This window comes from Manis pentadactyla, chromosome 2, assembly GCF_030020395.1.
Source record: "Manis pentadactyla isolate mManPen7 chromosome 2, mManPen7.hap1, whole genome shotgun sequence".
NCBI classification, from domain to species: Eukaryota; Metazoa; Chordata; class Mammalia; order Pholidota; family Manidae; genus Manis; species Manis pentadactyla.
This window is the reverse complement of record NC_080020.1, coordinates 204780856-204798137: the sequence shown is the minus strand read 5'-3', so window position 1 is coordinate 204798137 and position 17282 is coordinate 204780856. Positions and strand designations below refer to the sequence as shown.

Genomic DNA, 17282 nt, shown 5'->3' with positions numbered 1-17282 from the left:
GTATAAAGATAATTTTTATCATTAACAATCAAGTTTTACAGAAACAATTACATTAACAATTTTGGAATTTGAAAATGTTTTCCAATTCAACACAGACTTATGATGGTAAAAGCTAACAAGTTTAGCACTTGCCACTTATATTGCTCTATAGGAAAAAAAATAAGACACTTAAAAATCAGAATAATGTGGCAAAAAAAGCAGTTTGGACATCTATAATTTAAAAAATTCCTTAAGAAATAGCACAAAATAACCATTTTGCAACCATAAATTTTGAGTAATTTAATAAAATAATTTTTTAGTTGTATTCTAGATTTTAAAAGAGTGGACATAAGTTGATAAATACCAAGTAAATGGTAGGTCATTTTACTGAAAACTGTACCTCTCAAAAACAGTTTTGTATGTAAAAAAGATGACAGAATTATCTTTTTCATGTAAAGTCTTATGCAGTGTATTTAAAATTTCCTGTGTTTCGATTTATCTATTTTTGAGTCAGTAAAATGAATACATAGAATATAGAAGTTTCTAGGTGAAAAATCAAGAGTGAAATTGAAATCACAGTCGTCTTTCACTATATTCAATGTGTTACAGCTATTGCCTGCTACTACCAAATGTTACATGCTTAGAGAACCCAAATTGCTTTTAACTATTTTTAACTATTTTAAACACTATTACATTACTTGGAAAAGGCTAGCAAAAGAGCTACCAATTAGAGGCCAAGTAAGAATTAAAACTAAAATGAAACACTGGATTATTTATCCCAGAAACATGTGGAGACAAACAGATCACATTTATAATTTGCTTCAATATCACTGATAAAAATATTCTAATTTGATTTCACTTTTTTACAAGGACCCCTGATAGTTTTCAGGCCATACAAGAAGTTCTAACTAGACAGTTAATAAATCAAACAGATTAACATTACTGAATGCTATTCATCTTTATTACAGTAAAAAGTTTTTAACTTGTGGCAGAATAGTATCCAGATAGAACTGAGAATCTATTTACAGGATTTTAAAAATTGAAGAAAAATTTCCCCTGAAACATTTCCCAGAGATAATATATTTAAACAAGAAGTACGGGGATGGAGGTTCACTTTCACATTCAGTTATTTAAGAATGGCATTTATGTTATAAGAATTACATTTGAGTTTGTTAAGTCTTTGTAATAAAAACATTCTTTGAAAATAAGTTTACATTTATATTTACCAAAAAAAAGCTTTCTTCCACTAAAAGTATATCATTTATACTTTCCAACAACACTCTAAGGTAGCTGTGTGATGGTTTTTTGAGATGAACACTAATGTTTTGAGACCTTAAGGAATTGTGATAGTGATGGTGTAAATCCAAATTCCATGCTCTTCCCATTACACCACCCTCCATAGTATTTTATAGTCATCAAACTTTCTACTATGTAGGGAAGTTGAAGGTTGAAGAACATCAGATCATCATTTGTTACTTTATTACAAGAAATAAAATTACACACAAAAAAGGAATCATTATATTTGTTTCTTACCTCTCAAACATATTTTCTACAGCCCATAGCAATCTTCCTAAGTGGTGTGTACCTATTTGTTTTTAAAAATTGCTCTGCTAAGGTGAAATTGTTTTCTTAAATAACATCAGTTGTAAAAAGCAAAAAATATTGAAAACTTAAATGACTTCCAGGACTGTTACATTTAGTAAGCTTTAGGAGTGGAAATTAGGAAAAAGCAATGCTGTGTATATTAGGGTGATGAATGTATATTGAAATTTTTACTGATTTTAGAATCTGAATAATGGAAAGAGAAGAAAAAAAAAAGAGATAAAGGTGTAAAAAGGTTTTTAGACTATAATGATGATAATTTATCTCTTCCTTTAGTCTTGTTTCTGTCACTTTCTAACTGGGTAAATTTAGCTAAGTGACTTTCTTTTCTCAATTCTAACTTTGGTTTTTAAAGTTAAGGATAATATATGTAAATTTGGTGGGAAGTGTAAAATTTCAAAATATTGAAGTGGTATTTTTAGTGAAAGGAAAACAACTCTGATAATGGGGAGGACTTTTGCTGTTAGTTTGTTTCTATTTTAGGCACAATGACCTGTGCAGCAAAGAAAATCAGCTTGAAGCAGGAAAATAAGAGGGACAGGCAACTTCATATTCTTACCTGCGTACATATGGTATGTAAGCCTTTCTATAAGTTTAATAACAGTTCCTGCTTTGATAATTGGAATTCCAGCCTTGGGCTGCGTGTTTTCTTCAAATATTATATTCTCTTCAGAGTCAGGCTCTGCAAATCTATAAACATCAGCACTAGGGAGCCTCATCTGCTCCTCCTTCTCTTCCTGGAGCATTGTCACATCAAGCATCCTTTCTAGTGTACTCCGGTACTGTAAAGATATCAATGCTGCCATCCAGTTGTTCTTCTCTTCAGCTGACTTGGCAGAAAATATAACACTGTTTTCATCTTTTAAAATTATTTCAAAAGCATGCTTGTACTCACTGGTGTCATCTTTGTCATTAATTTGTACCTTTCTCATAAAAAACTTTTCTTTAAGACGATATTCTGCATTGCTAGCACCAGGAAGTCTTGGTTGCCCATGATTTGATTTACAGCAAATCATTAAGCCATCAAAGAGAAATATGTGTCTCTCATGTTTGGCTCCTACACGTGTAAGAGTTCCTTCCATTATAAACTCATTGCAACACTGTCCAATGTCTTTTCCCTCCCAACCATCAATATTCTTCTGAATCTCATTCATTTTCTTGATTGCTAGTTGTTTCCCCTTCATTTGCTGACTATAAAAACGACATGCAGATTCACTGTGACAAAGGAAAAAACATTATTAGTACACAAATGACAAAGAACCTAGAATTCATGTAAATAAAGGACAGTGTAAAAGTACATTTTAAAAAGTTGCACTGAGAAGGTTTTCACTAATTCTCCAAATAAAATTGTGTTACAAAACTGTACAGTTTGGAAAGTAAAGCAACACAGTAGAGACTTTTTAGTGCTCTAAAAAGAACAATGATCATTGACAAAATTCTACCTTATAAATGCAATTATAGAATGATTATTGAATATTTAGACTGACAAAGATTAAAAAGTAGTCCAATATAGTGAAAAAAAGGAATTTAAGAGATTTTTAAAATTTAGAAATGCTTAAGTGGACAAGATCCAAAGCTAAAAAATATGCACATACTGTAATGAGGAAACTAGAAGCAATCGATATTATCTGAATTAACACCTCGAGTTATATAATCCATAAAATAAAGGACACTACTAATTTTACTCTGACAGAACAATGATGCTGACATAAATCTACCCAATACATTTTGTTTCTTTCTCCTTTAGCTTACCAGTTTGTTCTCAGGAGGTCTCGTCTGGGAGTATGCAAGGAAAATGCACAAATATGAAAGGTTTTCAAACAATAACAAATTCTCCTGGCTTTGATGTCACTTCCTCTGAAAGACCAAGCTTGTCACTAAAACTATTTTCTTCATTGTTTACTTGAAGAGGGAACTAGGATCCCTGAATTTGTACCATAATATTCAGGGTGAAAAAGAAGATTATAAAAAAAGTGAAAATATTCACCTCAGTCTTCGTTTTGCAAGACTTTTAGAACATATTTTTTCCATACCACTCTGAACATTAAGCAAAGCTGTTATTGCTTGTTTCAAACATTCCTTGTCTTCTTGATCTTCACTCTTTTCTTCTAACTGCTACAAAATCAAAATGACAAATCTGAACCAGTAGAACAGGTTTGGACAAAAAAATACTAAGCTCATTTTTTTTTTTTAAGAATAAAGGTAATAGTGACTGAATTCTCTCTACCACAGTAAAAGTTTTAAATGTAATCAAATACATTATTTTTTAAAAAGTCTTTTTCTTCTTTATGTATTCCTATCAATATGCAACCAAGTTTCCCACATTAATAAAAGAGTAGAAGCAGTGTTAAAAGATGTCACACCTTATATCAGGCAGTAATGTGCAGTTTCTCAGATGCATATTACTGAAAAGAAATGAGGGACATAAATTATCTTTTTAACTAGCATTGGACTTATTAGCACAGCAATAAGCACATAGATGAGATTTTGTTGAAGTGTGGAATGTAGGTTTCTGATTCCAATATTACTGTTGTAAACAATGGGATGATAAGGAAGATAAATATACAGAGAAGGATGCAATATAGCAGAGAGGAACTTGAAGACACAAAACCTAGAATCAAATTTTGACTCTACTTTTGTGTGATCTTGGGACAAATTACTTGACTTTTGAGCTTTACTTTTCCCATCTGACAAATGAGGCTTATATAAAGCCTGCCCTACCTACTTACAAGGTGGTTACTAAAAATCAAAGCACTTTGAAATGGTAACATACAATGTAAGTGTAAGTTGTTTTCTTTGTAGTTCCACAACAGAATTAATATTAGTATCATAAAGAAACTTGCCACTATTCACATGTTAAGATTTTGAGTAAATCTAGGGATATACACATTAGAGAAACTCAAGCATATTTTCTCTATTAGTGGCAAATATACTATGTATGACAGATAGTCTGTACTTAACAAGGATTGAGTCATTAACAATTACAATATCAGTAGAACAAGGTGACTGTAATTCAAGCAAGCAAATAACTGAGGTGATAATAAGTGACACTGACAATTCAGCAAACTTCTAAACCTGTTTGTCTACCAAAAAGGAAAAATTATATAATGTTTTGTCAATAAAATAGAGCTTCCACACAACATTTAAGGACACTTAATCTTTACCATAAAGACTTGAAAATGAAGCCTTAAATTTTTCAAAGTAATTTATAAAGGTTTACTTTTCAATGAGTTTCATTATTTATGAATTCCTAATTCATCATTATTTCATTAAATAAAATTATTATTTAATGATTTTATGTTCTTGAGAGGTATTCCTTAAAGATCAACAACACACTGCTTTCTGCTTCAACTGATAAAGATTATACACATACACACGTTTGTACTGAACTATGAAAAATCAACATTTCTTACTCAGTATGGCTCAAACCGTATTTATAAAAGTAATTTACTTAAAATATCTTACTGCTTAAATATTCCAGAATAAATACCATATTGTAATATCTATTTAATGCTCAGCTCTAATTATGCAAATTTCTTGTATTATTAAAAATTCACCATACTTTGCACAGAGGCAAAATCTGTACTTTTTAGAATATTCAGTCTCAGTTGTGGCAAGTAAAACAAAAATCTATTCATGGTAATGTTCAACATAAAAAATGTTAAAAAAATAAGTTTCCAAAAGATAAAAGACTTTAAAATATATATATTTAAAAAAATTACTCAAATATCTTTTATTCACAGCATTGCTCTTCACTATGCCTATATTAGAGAAAGCCATTGGCCAAGTGTTCATTAAGAAAGACGGTAGGTTTTTACTTAATATTACTGGTAGGCTGAAGGCTGGACTCTGAGTAATCTCAAAGTACCTTCCATCTCCATCATTCTAAACTACCTCTCATATGGCAGAATTTTGGGAGACAAATGTTACCATTAACCATATCAAATTTAGGCTTCAAAGGCAGCAATCTAACACTGGAAGCAGTATTCAATAAGAAAGGGCAAAAAATTCAATACGGTGTAATGAAAGTACCCCTAAAGAGTGAACTACTTCATTGAGTTGTTTCAGAATTTAATCACTCAGTATTCAAATCAGTATGATAGAAGGTAATTTTTTAGTCTTAAAGAGTTGATACTGACAGGTAACAATATTACTGAACATTTCATATTCTACCCTTTGATATTTTTTACATTATTAATTCAGGCAAACATACCTAAAATATGAAACACACAGTGCTAACATATATAAAAATAATTATGAAAGTACCAAATTCATTTAGACATTCATTTGACTTTTATTCTAAAATGTTTGAAGTTTCTGGGTTACTTATCTACCATTTTAATTAGAGTACTTCACATTCAAAATATATGAGTACCTAAAAAATATTGTTAATCTATTTTAAAACCACAAACCCAAAGTCTATTTCAAAACCCATAAAACTTTACTGATGAAATAATTTTAAATGTAATTTTTACCTTCATAGCACTGGTCAAGCATCTAAAATAAATTTGAATATAATAAATGACCTCTCTTATAAGCATTTTTATTCCTTATACTTAACATAGCTGATTTAAACAGCACTGGTGCAGAATAATTCAAGCTAACTACCATCAAAGGGATGGCTTATTGTTGCTACAGAAACAAAGCAGTGGCAATTTGTACGCAAATAAGACTCCATGAAGCAGCTTCCTCTAGTTACCCCAGTGATATTCAATCCATGCTTTCACAGGTACCTATTGAATAACATTGGGCAAATGCAGTTCATTTAAATAGATTAAGTATCAAGTCCCGAGATGATACTGCTGTTTGAGATTATATTTAAGCCTATCCAGAGAATCATATTGTAAAGCACAATGAAAATTCATGTGCTCTGTAGAGGTGATAAAATTTATATTTTCCAAAGAAAGGAGCCACTTTTACCAGGAATTACTTTTACTGGTCCTTCAGAAATAAGTAGAAGGGGCTGCAGTCAGTATGTAACAGATCATGTGTGATCTATTAAATGTCCAAACGAAACCCTGAGAGATACATGGGGTTAAATTTAAGGAACGAAACCCTGAGAGATATATGGGGTTAAATTTAAGGAACTGGGAACTGGGAAAGGATATTCACCATGGTATTAAACAGAGGAATAAAACTCAATACTCATTATACATAAAAAATAAAGTGTATCAATGCATTTTATGAGTGCAACTAATTCACAAACATATGACTTGCCTTTGTTTGAAAAAAAACTTGAATTCATGTTTTTATTTCTAGAAATTAATTTTCTCCAACATGAGATTATATAAAATGAAGAAATTGCCATTTACTTGATGGCGAAGGCAGGCAGGACCAGATACAGGATGCCTGGCTCTCAGTTCAGTGACTCTTTCAATATATTACTCAAAGAACTGAAATGACTTTGAAATACCTATTTAGAAACTATTCACCAAATAAAAACCACTCCATTCAAATAGGTAAATTGCAATGTATAAGGATGACAAAACATATAACCAAGAAATACACATTATAAATTTTTAAGATTTGGGACAAAAAAATAAAGAATTATCTTTATTTTAAATATTGTGTACATATAAAAGAGCTCATCACAAAATGTGAGCACACAAGCAGATAGAGATCATTTTCCAGTTTGGGAATGGTTACTTGTATACTATTTGATGAGACATAGAGCAGTTTACAAAATAGAAAATACATGATCAAAGAGTAAATCTAACTTACTAGTCCTCTTAACAAATGTATAGAATACTATCCAAATTATTCCAGAAACTAATTAAACCAACTGCTATTTTATAACTCAAATATTCCATTAAAGGCTGAGTGTGAGAAAGGCAATGGCACTTAAATAAATTAACTGTTTTTTCATGATAGAAGCACAACTAAAAAGTATGTCTTAAGATGAAATTCTTAACTAAAATGAGACTTAGAGATTGTCTGCAGACTCCAATTACTCCTAATATTTGTTAAGTCAGGAAGTAAATTTTATAACCAGTTCCTTCCTTTCCCCCACAAGAGTTATTTTTGTATTTAAAAATGAATTCATACATGCACAGATAATTCTTACAATACACAAAACTTCAACTAGTGTGTGATGTTAATGATATTAACAAAATTTGATCTTCTTTTAATTAAAAGCCTAACCCAGCATAACCCTCATTTTTCCCCAAGACAAATGAGGAGGTGATCATTACCAAGGTTGTATATATTACATGGAATAAACAGCATAAATTTATAGTATAAATAGTACAATTCTTTCATAATTATAATTTAAATAAAACAGTATCTTTATTAAATTGGCCAATGGTTAAAATATAAAAAGGAAATCTTGAAATATAAACTGTAATATGACTTGTAATTCACTATTAGGAAATAAAAGCAAAATTCTCAAAGCTTTCTGAGGAAAGTCACAAATTTTACTGAGAGAATTAAGTGGTCTTTGTATACTTTTAGAAACTAGAATATTAAGAGTAGCTGAGTGAAGAAAAAACTCAAAAGGGCAGACCTACATAAGAAAAGCCAGTCAAGTCCCAATTAGATAATTTAACAAATATTTAATGAGCCATCCATTATTTATAAGCAATGGAACTATGGTGAGCAAGCCAAACCTGGTCCTTGCTCTTTGAGCTTAAGAGTATAAAAGACAAATGAATGACAAAGCACCATGATCGGGAAAATTCCGGGCATTCTGCAAATACACAGCAAGAGCCACTAATAAAGGGAGAGAGGATGGCAGGGAAGGCTTCCAGAAGAAAATGACTATAAGACCTAAAGGATAAGAATGGATTAGCCATGGGGAAACAAAGGTACAAGAATGTACTAGGCAGAATACATGGGTAATTCAGAGACATATAGGGCAAGGACTGCGAGAAACTGGCTTAAGGGTAGATAAGAGCCTGGTGGGTGGGGTGGGTGATACATCAAGATCCTGGAGAAGTAAACAGGGTCTCAGTTATGACTACAAGCCCTTTCAGGAATTTGGGATGTTAACCTGGGGCAACAGGGAACCATTAAGGGTTTTAAGCTAGTGACTAACATGATCAAATCTGCATTTTAGAAAGATGGCTTTGGTTTAGTCACTCTTTAAGAGCAGATTGTTGCAGAAGGGGGACACGGGAAACGCAAAACTAAAGGGAGATTTTTGATAATTCAGATGGGATGATCATGGACCTCAGAGTACTGAAATGAAATGAAAAGAAGATGAATCCAAAAGAAGTCCTCTTCAAGAATGAAAAAGACTTATTAGGGAGTGACCAAGTAGATATAATGTGGCAAATGAGTGAAGAGTTGAGGACTCCCAAGGTTTCTATTCTGAGCAACCTAGTGGATAGTGGGACCACTCTGAAGAAAGTTAAAGTGCTTACACAATAAACAAGCAGAGTTGTTCAACAGATAGTTGGACAATAAACAAACTACATTTCCCCATTTCCCTTCTTATACTCCTCTCTTTTACAGAATCTCTTTAATTCTAGTAAGACCAGCATCAGTTCCTGGTTTTCTTCATGCTAATAAAATCAACCTTTGGTGTGACAGGTTCATTACCTAATAGCAAAGGGATCACTGCATTTTCTAGATCAATTCCATAAGTAAACTATGGGACTGGGTGGAGAGGAGGAGGCTGTGATGAGGTTCAGGTCACACTAACCCCAAAAACCGGCACCCTGGCATACTGAATATTTAAAGTTGAAGGAGTCTGAGAAAATAGCACATGGGAGGGAGAAGGTTGGTGACCTTCTGCTTTTGTTTTTTTAAGGTCCTTCAGGTTAAAATATTCAGTATGTCAAGGCTCCTGTGTCATATAAAATTTATATTAAATAAATATGTATGCTTCTCTTGTTAATCTGTTATCTGTCAGTTTACTCTGCAGACCCAGCCAAGGACTCTGAGAAAGTCAAGGAAAAAATCCCCACCTCCCATCCCCCCAGGTTCTTGGAAGCTCAATTTTTTCTTTTAAGTTCTTTAATGGAGAAAACTACAGCATGTAAACTGTATCTCAATAAAGCTATTTTTTTAAGTAGTAATTAAATATCTGCTCTTCAGCTTTCTATCTAGTATCAGAGTAGAATATCTTCATCTTAAAAATAGGCTTTTAGTGGTTTTAGCAATCAGACTGAGGATAAGTTCAATTTCTAGTCTGAAATGTACAGTAGCTTAAGAAATCTTAAGATTTTAAGGTTTTTAGAAAGTAAATGGAAACATTTAAATATTTACACCAACACTACCTTTTGAGAATACAAATATTAATTTAAATACATTCAACAAAGAAAAGGGAAAATAAAAAATTTATGTTGTTTAAAGTTTATAAAATTTAAAAAAATTTTACACTAGCTTAAGTTTATTTAGGGTTTCAAAACTAATTAAAATGGATACTTAAAATTTTATAAAAATTTTCAAAATACAGAGAATAAAATAATGAATACTATGAACTTCACTCATATTTGGCAGTTCTTAAGATTTTGTTAAATTGGTTTTATCTATGCCCCTTTGCCTTTCTTTGCTGCCACCACAAATGAAAAATAAAAATTAATATAATCATTTAAATATATAATAGAAATTAAAACTGTCTCTAAAAAAGTTTTTCAGCATGTCTGATCAAAAGAATGATAGATGACAAAAGTATTATTTACTATTATCTATTAAAAAAATAATTGCCAAGTTGGATATTAGAATATTAGAAATTCTGAAAAAAATTTAAAATAGGAAGACCATTAATGAAAGAAAAGATCTTAGACTGTTGCAAAAAAAAGAAAAGGAAACTGCAACATAACTGAGAGGCCAAAATGCTGGTGAATAATGTTACCAAAACAAGCTCTTTAATTTTAACTTAGAATTACTATTTTTACAGTGTGCCCAAGTTTATTATTAGTTTTTTAAAGAAAAGGAGAAAGTAATGTGAATTTCTAGCTAAAAAGGAAAAAAATGGATACTACAATATTTGATAAAGGCATTACATGACAGCAAAAAAAAAAGGGAGTGTTTCTAAGTTATTACTGTTGTGTTTTCAGATTGAAATAATCATAGTTGATTGTAAAAAGTTTTTAAAATTCCCTCTTATTGGATTTAATCTGTGTACTTGTTTTCCAATCCCAATCGTGGCAACCAGGTGAGGGGAAAATAAAAGATTTAAGAACAAGTAAGAGCAATTTTCAAAGAATAAAGGCAATCGATTTTTAAACATGCCCAATATTCAAATCATATTTTAAAGAGAATCCAGCTAGTCCTATCTTTGAATGTATTAAAATATATTTTCTAACATTTGCAGCTCTCTTGCCTACTTGAGGAATCTGAGTTGCAACCCTTCACTGTTTCCCCTCCTATTGTTGTAAACACCACAGCCATAACAAATACTGAAGAGCTATAAAAATGCAAGAACTTCCAGTAATGGTGATGGAGTGAAGAAGTCTTGAGAACCCTCCTGCAGATGACAGCATAAACCTGTAGAGCAGTTACTCTTGTAATCTCCAACTAGAAAGCTTATACTTAAGGTTAGGAATTTCCCCAATCTCCCACAGCAACAGTGGGAAAAATGAAAGAAAAAAAGCAGCTTTACAGGCTAGAGACGAAAGAAAGCAGAGTTTAAGAGGAAATTTAAGGGGGAAATCTGGAAGTGAATGAATCACGTAAGGATTGAAACCCCAGATCTGAAAATAAATCCTACCCAAATATCTGGCTGGACTGCTAACTTCTGCATTCATGGGAAGACCCCAGGGAGCCTAGCAAAAAAAAGCAGGCAGAGACCAAAGAGGAATCTTGAAAGATAGTGTAATGACAGAGTTCTGCTGCTTTATTAAAACTGTGTTTATTCCCCAACAGTACGCACACAAATCAGGAAGCAGAAAATGGAAGCCTTACTAGTTTAAAGGTACAAGGGTACAGAGCCTGAGGTTGGCGAAGTGGCTGCAAATTAAGGTATAAAAGGAACCACAAAGACCATGCTCCCAAATCTAAACACAATCTCTGCCCAAACAGTTGTCTGTCTGCCAAATCATACATTTGTAGGGGAGACTCTTAGAGAGTAAAGCTTGAAAAGCAGCATATGGAAACCCTAAAAAGTGGACAGAGATATCAGCTGCTGCACAACACAGAAGAGAAGAATTTGCAATTGAGTCCAGGAAAGTTAACAGCCTATCAGAGTGAAAACACAACAACCCCAAACAAAAAAACCAACAATCTTCAACACAACAGAATCCAGAGTTGTTGGCTAGCAGAAAAACCAGGAATACGTGATCCATATTCAGGGAAAAAAAAGTCAGTTAATTGAAAATGACTCCAACTGGGCACAGAAACTGGAGCCCAGATGTTAGATTTAGAAAAAACTTCAAAGTGGCTTTTATGATAATGTTAAAAGAATCAAAGAAAAGCATGGTCTTATTGAGTGGACAGAGAGGGGGTCTCTGGAAACTAGAAAACAAAATCCAAATGAAAATTCTAGAGTAAGCAAACATAATAATAGTTCTATTAACAGACCCATAGAAGTTAACAAAGAGAAAAAAAGATATATGAAAAATGAAGTCTTACAGATCTACAGGATGACATAAAGTAGATAAAAAAATGAATGCAACTAGAGTTCCAGAAAAATGACAGAAAATGCATGGTTAACGCAAAAGCAAGTTAAAATCTGAAGGGTGGAAAGGAGTCTGAAACTTTAAACAGGAAATTAACGCTACTGTTGGGATTATCTCATTTATGAAAATAATACCTTTTAAAACCATCTCTGTTTTTACCAGAGAGAAAATTACCAAAACTATAAATGCCCCTCAAAGCAGTTTAGTTGATTTAAAATTAAAAACTATAGTAGTATAATAGGTATTTACTTATAATAGCTCCTGAATTATACTATCCTATACTGAACTTCAGACATTCAACATCTGTGATCAGATACAATACTATTGGCTCACTGCTTTAAGCCCAAGATTTGTGGACAAAATTTCTAAATTTAGAAAGCTAGTTCAAGGAATGGAAGCTATACAGACCTCTGCTGGACTTATTTTCATGATACTCAGAGAGAAGCTACATTTTTCTAAATCTCCTCTTACTGCTGGTATTAAGACATCAGCTCATGGGCAGTATAAAACAATGGTCTAAACCATATCGCATTAAACCAGATGCAGAACAAGAAAAAAGTTAAGTACAAGTTACCTAGGGTACAAGATGTTGGATACAGTTTGGCTCCCAAAATGGGGAAAACAGCAAACCAAAGCCATTAACAAAGGCATACAAGGTATTTGTAGTAGGGTCTATAAGGCATATTTCTTCACAAAGAGTTTCGGGCACACTGTGTGAAGGACTCTAGTAGGTATTTAAAGTGTATGATAGAGCAAAATTTGTATTTGCCTTTTCTAATTTGTTTTAAGCAGCATAAAAAAATGGGGGGGAACTACTTTGGGAGGGAAAAAAGCTACTTTTAACACTTCTCAGTTCTTGATCCTGTTTTCCACTCACTATACTATTCAGTTCTAAGCTTTTATCTGTACTCCTTTCCCAAACTTTCTGTACTTAAGCATTTGGGGCTACAATTTGTGTAATATCTGTGATGTTTAAGGGAAAAAGTTAAGGACCAGTCTTTAAGTCAGTTTGATAAACAAAAATCTAGGAATATTAGAAAATTTCACGGTATATTTTAACTTAAAGCAAGAGTACAAACAATAATGCGAGCATTCAGATCAAAGTCTTTACTGTTTTTATTTTCTAAAACAAAGCTTGTGATCAAGATAAACACCACACTGATATAATGAATTAACATCAACTATAATACTTATTATTCCATTGGTCCTTTCTCATCTAAAAACGCATGGTTGTTGTGATATGTTAAAATTAAACCTGAACATGTTATCTCTCAATTATTTTGCTGATTTTGTACTTTTTATCACAAATAAAACCTAAAAAAGCTATCGAGGTTTTAATGCTAAATTTTCTATTTTTTCATTTAAGAGAAAGCATACATGATAACCCCAACCTCAATTATACACATTTAGTCTTATTCAGATAATTAAGTTTGTAATTTTGTTACTGAGTTTTTACCTGCCTATAATCCACCTATGTGAAAAATATTGCAGTTGTTGGCTTTTCACTAGATTTTTGGGACCAAAATTAATTTTTGAAATCTAAGATGAAATAATTGGCCTAAAGCAAAAATATATATATATATATATATATATGTACATATACATACACACACACCACACACATAAAAATATATATATTTAAAACATATCTATATATCTGTATTTATATATCTATCTATATGTATTATAAAGCCAATATACACTGAAGAATCAGACAAAAAAAATGAATAGATTTTTGTAGTATACCAAAAACTATTTGTATGGGTTGAACTGTGTTCCCCCCTAAAGATATGTTCAAGTCCTAACTCCTGGTACCTATGAATGTAGTCTTTTTTGAAAACTGGGTCTTTGCAGATATAATCAAATTGAGATGAGGTAATTTTGGGTTAGGGTGGGCGCTACATCCATTAATTTGGTATCTTTGTAAGAGAAAAGAGAGAGAGATCTGGATGCAGACATAACAGAGAATTTGAAGATATGAAGAAAGTGATGAGAAGAAGGAGGCAAAGATCAAAGTGATGGCATCTGTGTGCGGGGACTGCTGGGATCTACCACAAGAAGAGGCAGGAATTCCCGAGAGCCCTCAGAGGGAGTATGGTCTTGCTCACACCCTGATTTCAGACTTCTAGTCTACAAAACTGTGAAAGAATAAATTTCTATTGTTTTTAAGCCTCTCAATTTGTGGTGCTTTGCTAGGAAACAGCCCTAGTAAACAAATACATTAATGTACATATAACAATATAGATTTGAACTGATTTTTTTTTAATCAAGGGAAACTTACTTTTCCTTAAGTTACATGGATCCAGCATACTGGAAAAAGAATAGGCAATTTTCTAGAGAATTGATTGGTTCAAAATCATTCTTGATGATTTTTTTCTAGTGTTTGAGTATATCTTAAAGAGATAAAATCATATGTTTAATAACCAAAGAAAAGGTTAACATTTTTGTTGAACTGAATGTTGTATTGATTCACTTACCTTCAAAATACTGGTCAACAGATTTACTAAGCCCCAAGAAACAAGTCTACATTTATTTAATAAAGCAAACTAAACTTCACATAGAAAAATCACATTATTGGACCAATGTGGTTTTCAAAAAGACACAAAGGAAGTTTATAAAAATTTTTCATAAAAATTAAATGTAATGTGAAGAAAATCAATCAAAGGTTTCAAAGACTTGACTGTGAGTTTTAACTTGCTGGAAAAAAGTGTATTTTTTCTAGTTTAAGTAGCATTAAAGTCTTTTAATGTTATTTAACTAAACTTTTATTTTCTGAATTTGTAAAGTTTAAGGAATTCTGTTTCCAAACTAAATGTAATTATATACAATTGTATGGTTAAAACTCTTTTAAAATAAAAGGCATTTATAGGAATTCTAAGGAAAACTAATTTTATTTTTGCTATTCATTTTTTAACAAGCTTTTATGGTCTAAGTGAGAAATACTATTAGCCATGACAATTAAAGATACATGGGGCTCAATTCCATTCTTCATGGAGCACACAGTCTAATGACAAGGTAGACAATAAAAACGGGACAAGTTCTATTAAAGAGGTATGAAGTGAGTGAGGGAGCTCATTAAAAGGATCAGCCTAAGGAACCAAGGTTAACTTGACAGAGGGAACAATATTTGAACATACTCTTTGACAAGTAGGAATTTCTCAGATGAAAAGGGAAGGTAGAAATAGAAGAGGAATTCCAGAGAAATGGGGAAAAGAAGGAAAAGGATATGGAATCCTGAGCAGATTTTACATATCTAGGCCTGCTAGGAAATTTATGACTAAAGCATAGGTAGGTAAGATCAGGTTCTGAGAGATGAGGCTGGAGAGAGGCTAAAGAATTTTCAATCTGTGGAGCAGTTGCCAGGCAACCAACTACACTTCTCAAACTGCGAGTACCATGAGGTACAAAGACCACGCAGGAAGCTGCTTTAATAATCCAGGCAAGACATGCTAGAGAGCCTGGACTGAGGTAGTGTCAAAAGAATGCAGAGAACAGGCTGGATTCTAGAATCATTTCTAGAGACAAATCATGATCTGCTAAGAAGGAAGAAAGAAGAATCAAGGATGGTATTAAGGCTTCTGGTGAAGGGACCTGAACTGATCAACAAGGATATGGAATAAAGGAAAAACTATAGATTTGGGCAGCAGGGGAAAGAGGAAGTATGAGGGATGAAGGGAGTAAAATGTTAAAGTTTAAGATATCTGTTGGACAATAAGAAAAGTCTCTAGTAATGACAATATTCAGTATTTACATTTTTCATTGTATATTAAGTACTGTTACATACATTATCTTGGTTGACAGAACAACTCAGTGAGATAAGCATTTCACAGGTAAGGAATCCAGAGCTCAAAAGGTGATCTCTCCAAGGCCACTTAGCTAGTAGAGTCAGAGAGGAACATCAGACTCCTACCTAGTGTAGTGAGGTTTCAAAAGACACTCCATGGCATAGATAAGTTACAGCTAATTTCCAATTATCACTGATGTCATAGTGTTTTGCTGCCTCCCACTGCTCCAATTTTATGCAATCACTGTTGAGTCTAGAATCACTAAGTCTACACTGGCACCTGGAGTAACAGCAATACGCAGAGGAAAAAAAAAATTTTAACTAGTAAGAATCATGTAGTTAGAAAAAATCTTAGACCCTAAGATTTGAGGGTCTTTCTGTCCATCTGATACCAGAATCTTCTAAGGCAGTTTCCCAAAATAACCTCAAGAAATGTATTGTTTCAAAAGCATCTATTAATTTGGGAAATCCTTGGAAAACAATTAGATTGCTTTACTGCACAATTTGAGAAAGCTTTTAATATTTTAAAGTACACTGAAAATTTCTTGGAGTATAATTAAGGATACAGTGTTCTCTGAACATATCTGACCACTGAACATTCCCCCCACCCCAACTTTTTATTTAGAGTATTTCATGGGACTAGCATCCCATAAGATACACTTTGAAAAATACTACTTAATGAAAATAATTAAGCAACATACAAACTTAAAGGTAAGTACAAACACTACATTAGTGCTGAGGGAATGCTGAATAAAAAGGAGTGATCACAGTCTGTGGGATTACTTAGCAAAGGTTCCTGGTCAATATACTAATTTTTAATGGAACTTATGCAGTAATACGAAAAGAGATATACATGCTTAAATCAGTAGAAATCTTTCACATTGCTGAATGATGCACTTACAAAATAAAAATTCTACTACCATAACTTCCAATTTAAAAAATTTTAATTGCCTGTACTTGGGGGAGTATTAATTAATTTCTGTTATATTATTGAGATGATTAGGTTTCTCAAACCTTCATCAAAACTTCTTGTCCTTATTTACAAATTAATAACTGCTTTGAGGTTTCATATGGCCTTTAATCCTTCAGAATTTCATCATAGTCTCAGGTAAAATTCCCATTATTACTGGGGTTATATATAGTTTATTGTTTCTAATGTGATGATAAGCAGTTTTTATAGAGATAGTTTGCAAACCTGAGCTGTGAACATTAGGTGATTAATCTTCCCCACTACTTTGGTCTTATCCCCACACTGGGTCCCTTCCCTAAGTCCCTGAATTTGCTGAGGTCCCAAAATGGAGACTTAGATGTATAAATCCAAGGTTGGATTTATTCCAAACAATAGGCCATGTAAA

General features: G+C 32.4%; 1 protein-coding gene across 3 annotated transcripts in view; it reads right to left on the bottom strand.

Annotated features, from left to right (window-relative positions):
* The window catches only part of SOS1 (SOS Ras/Rac guanine nucleotide exchange factor 1), a 115341-nt gene that overhangs the window by 35755 nt on the left and 62304 nt on the right, over positions 1-17282 (bottom strand). For all 3 annotated transcript variants that reach the window (XM_036925541.2, XM_036925540.2, XM_036925539.2), the window contains exons 9-10: positions 3569-3696; positions 2141-2796 (exon numbers count right to left, since the gene is read on the bottom strand). In XM_036925541.2, coding sequence (XP_036781436.1) covers positions 2141-2796; positions 3569-3696 — 784 coding nt within the window. The remainder of the gene's footprint in view (positions 1-2140; positions 2797-3568; positions 3697-17282) is intronic.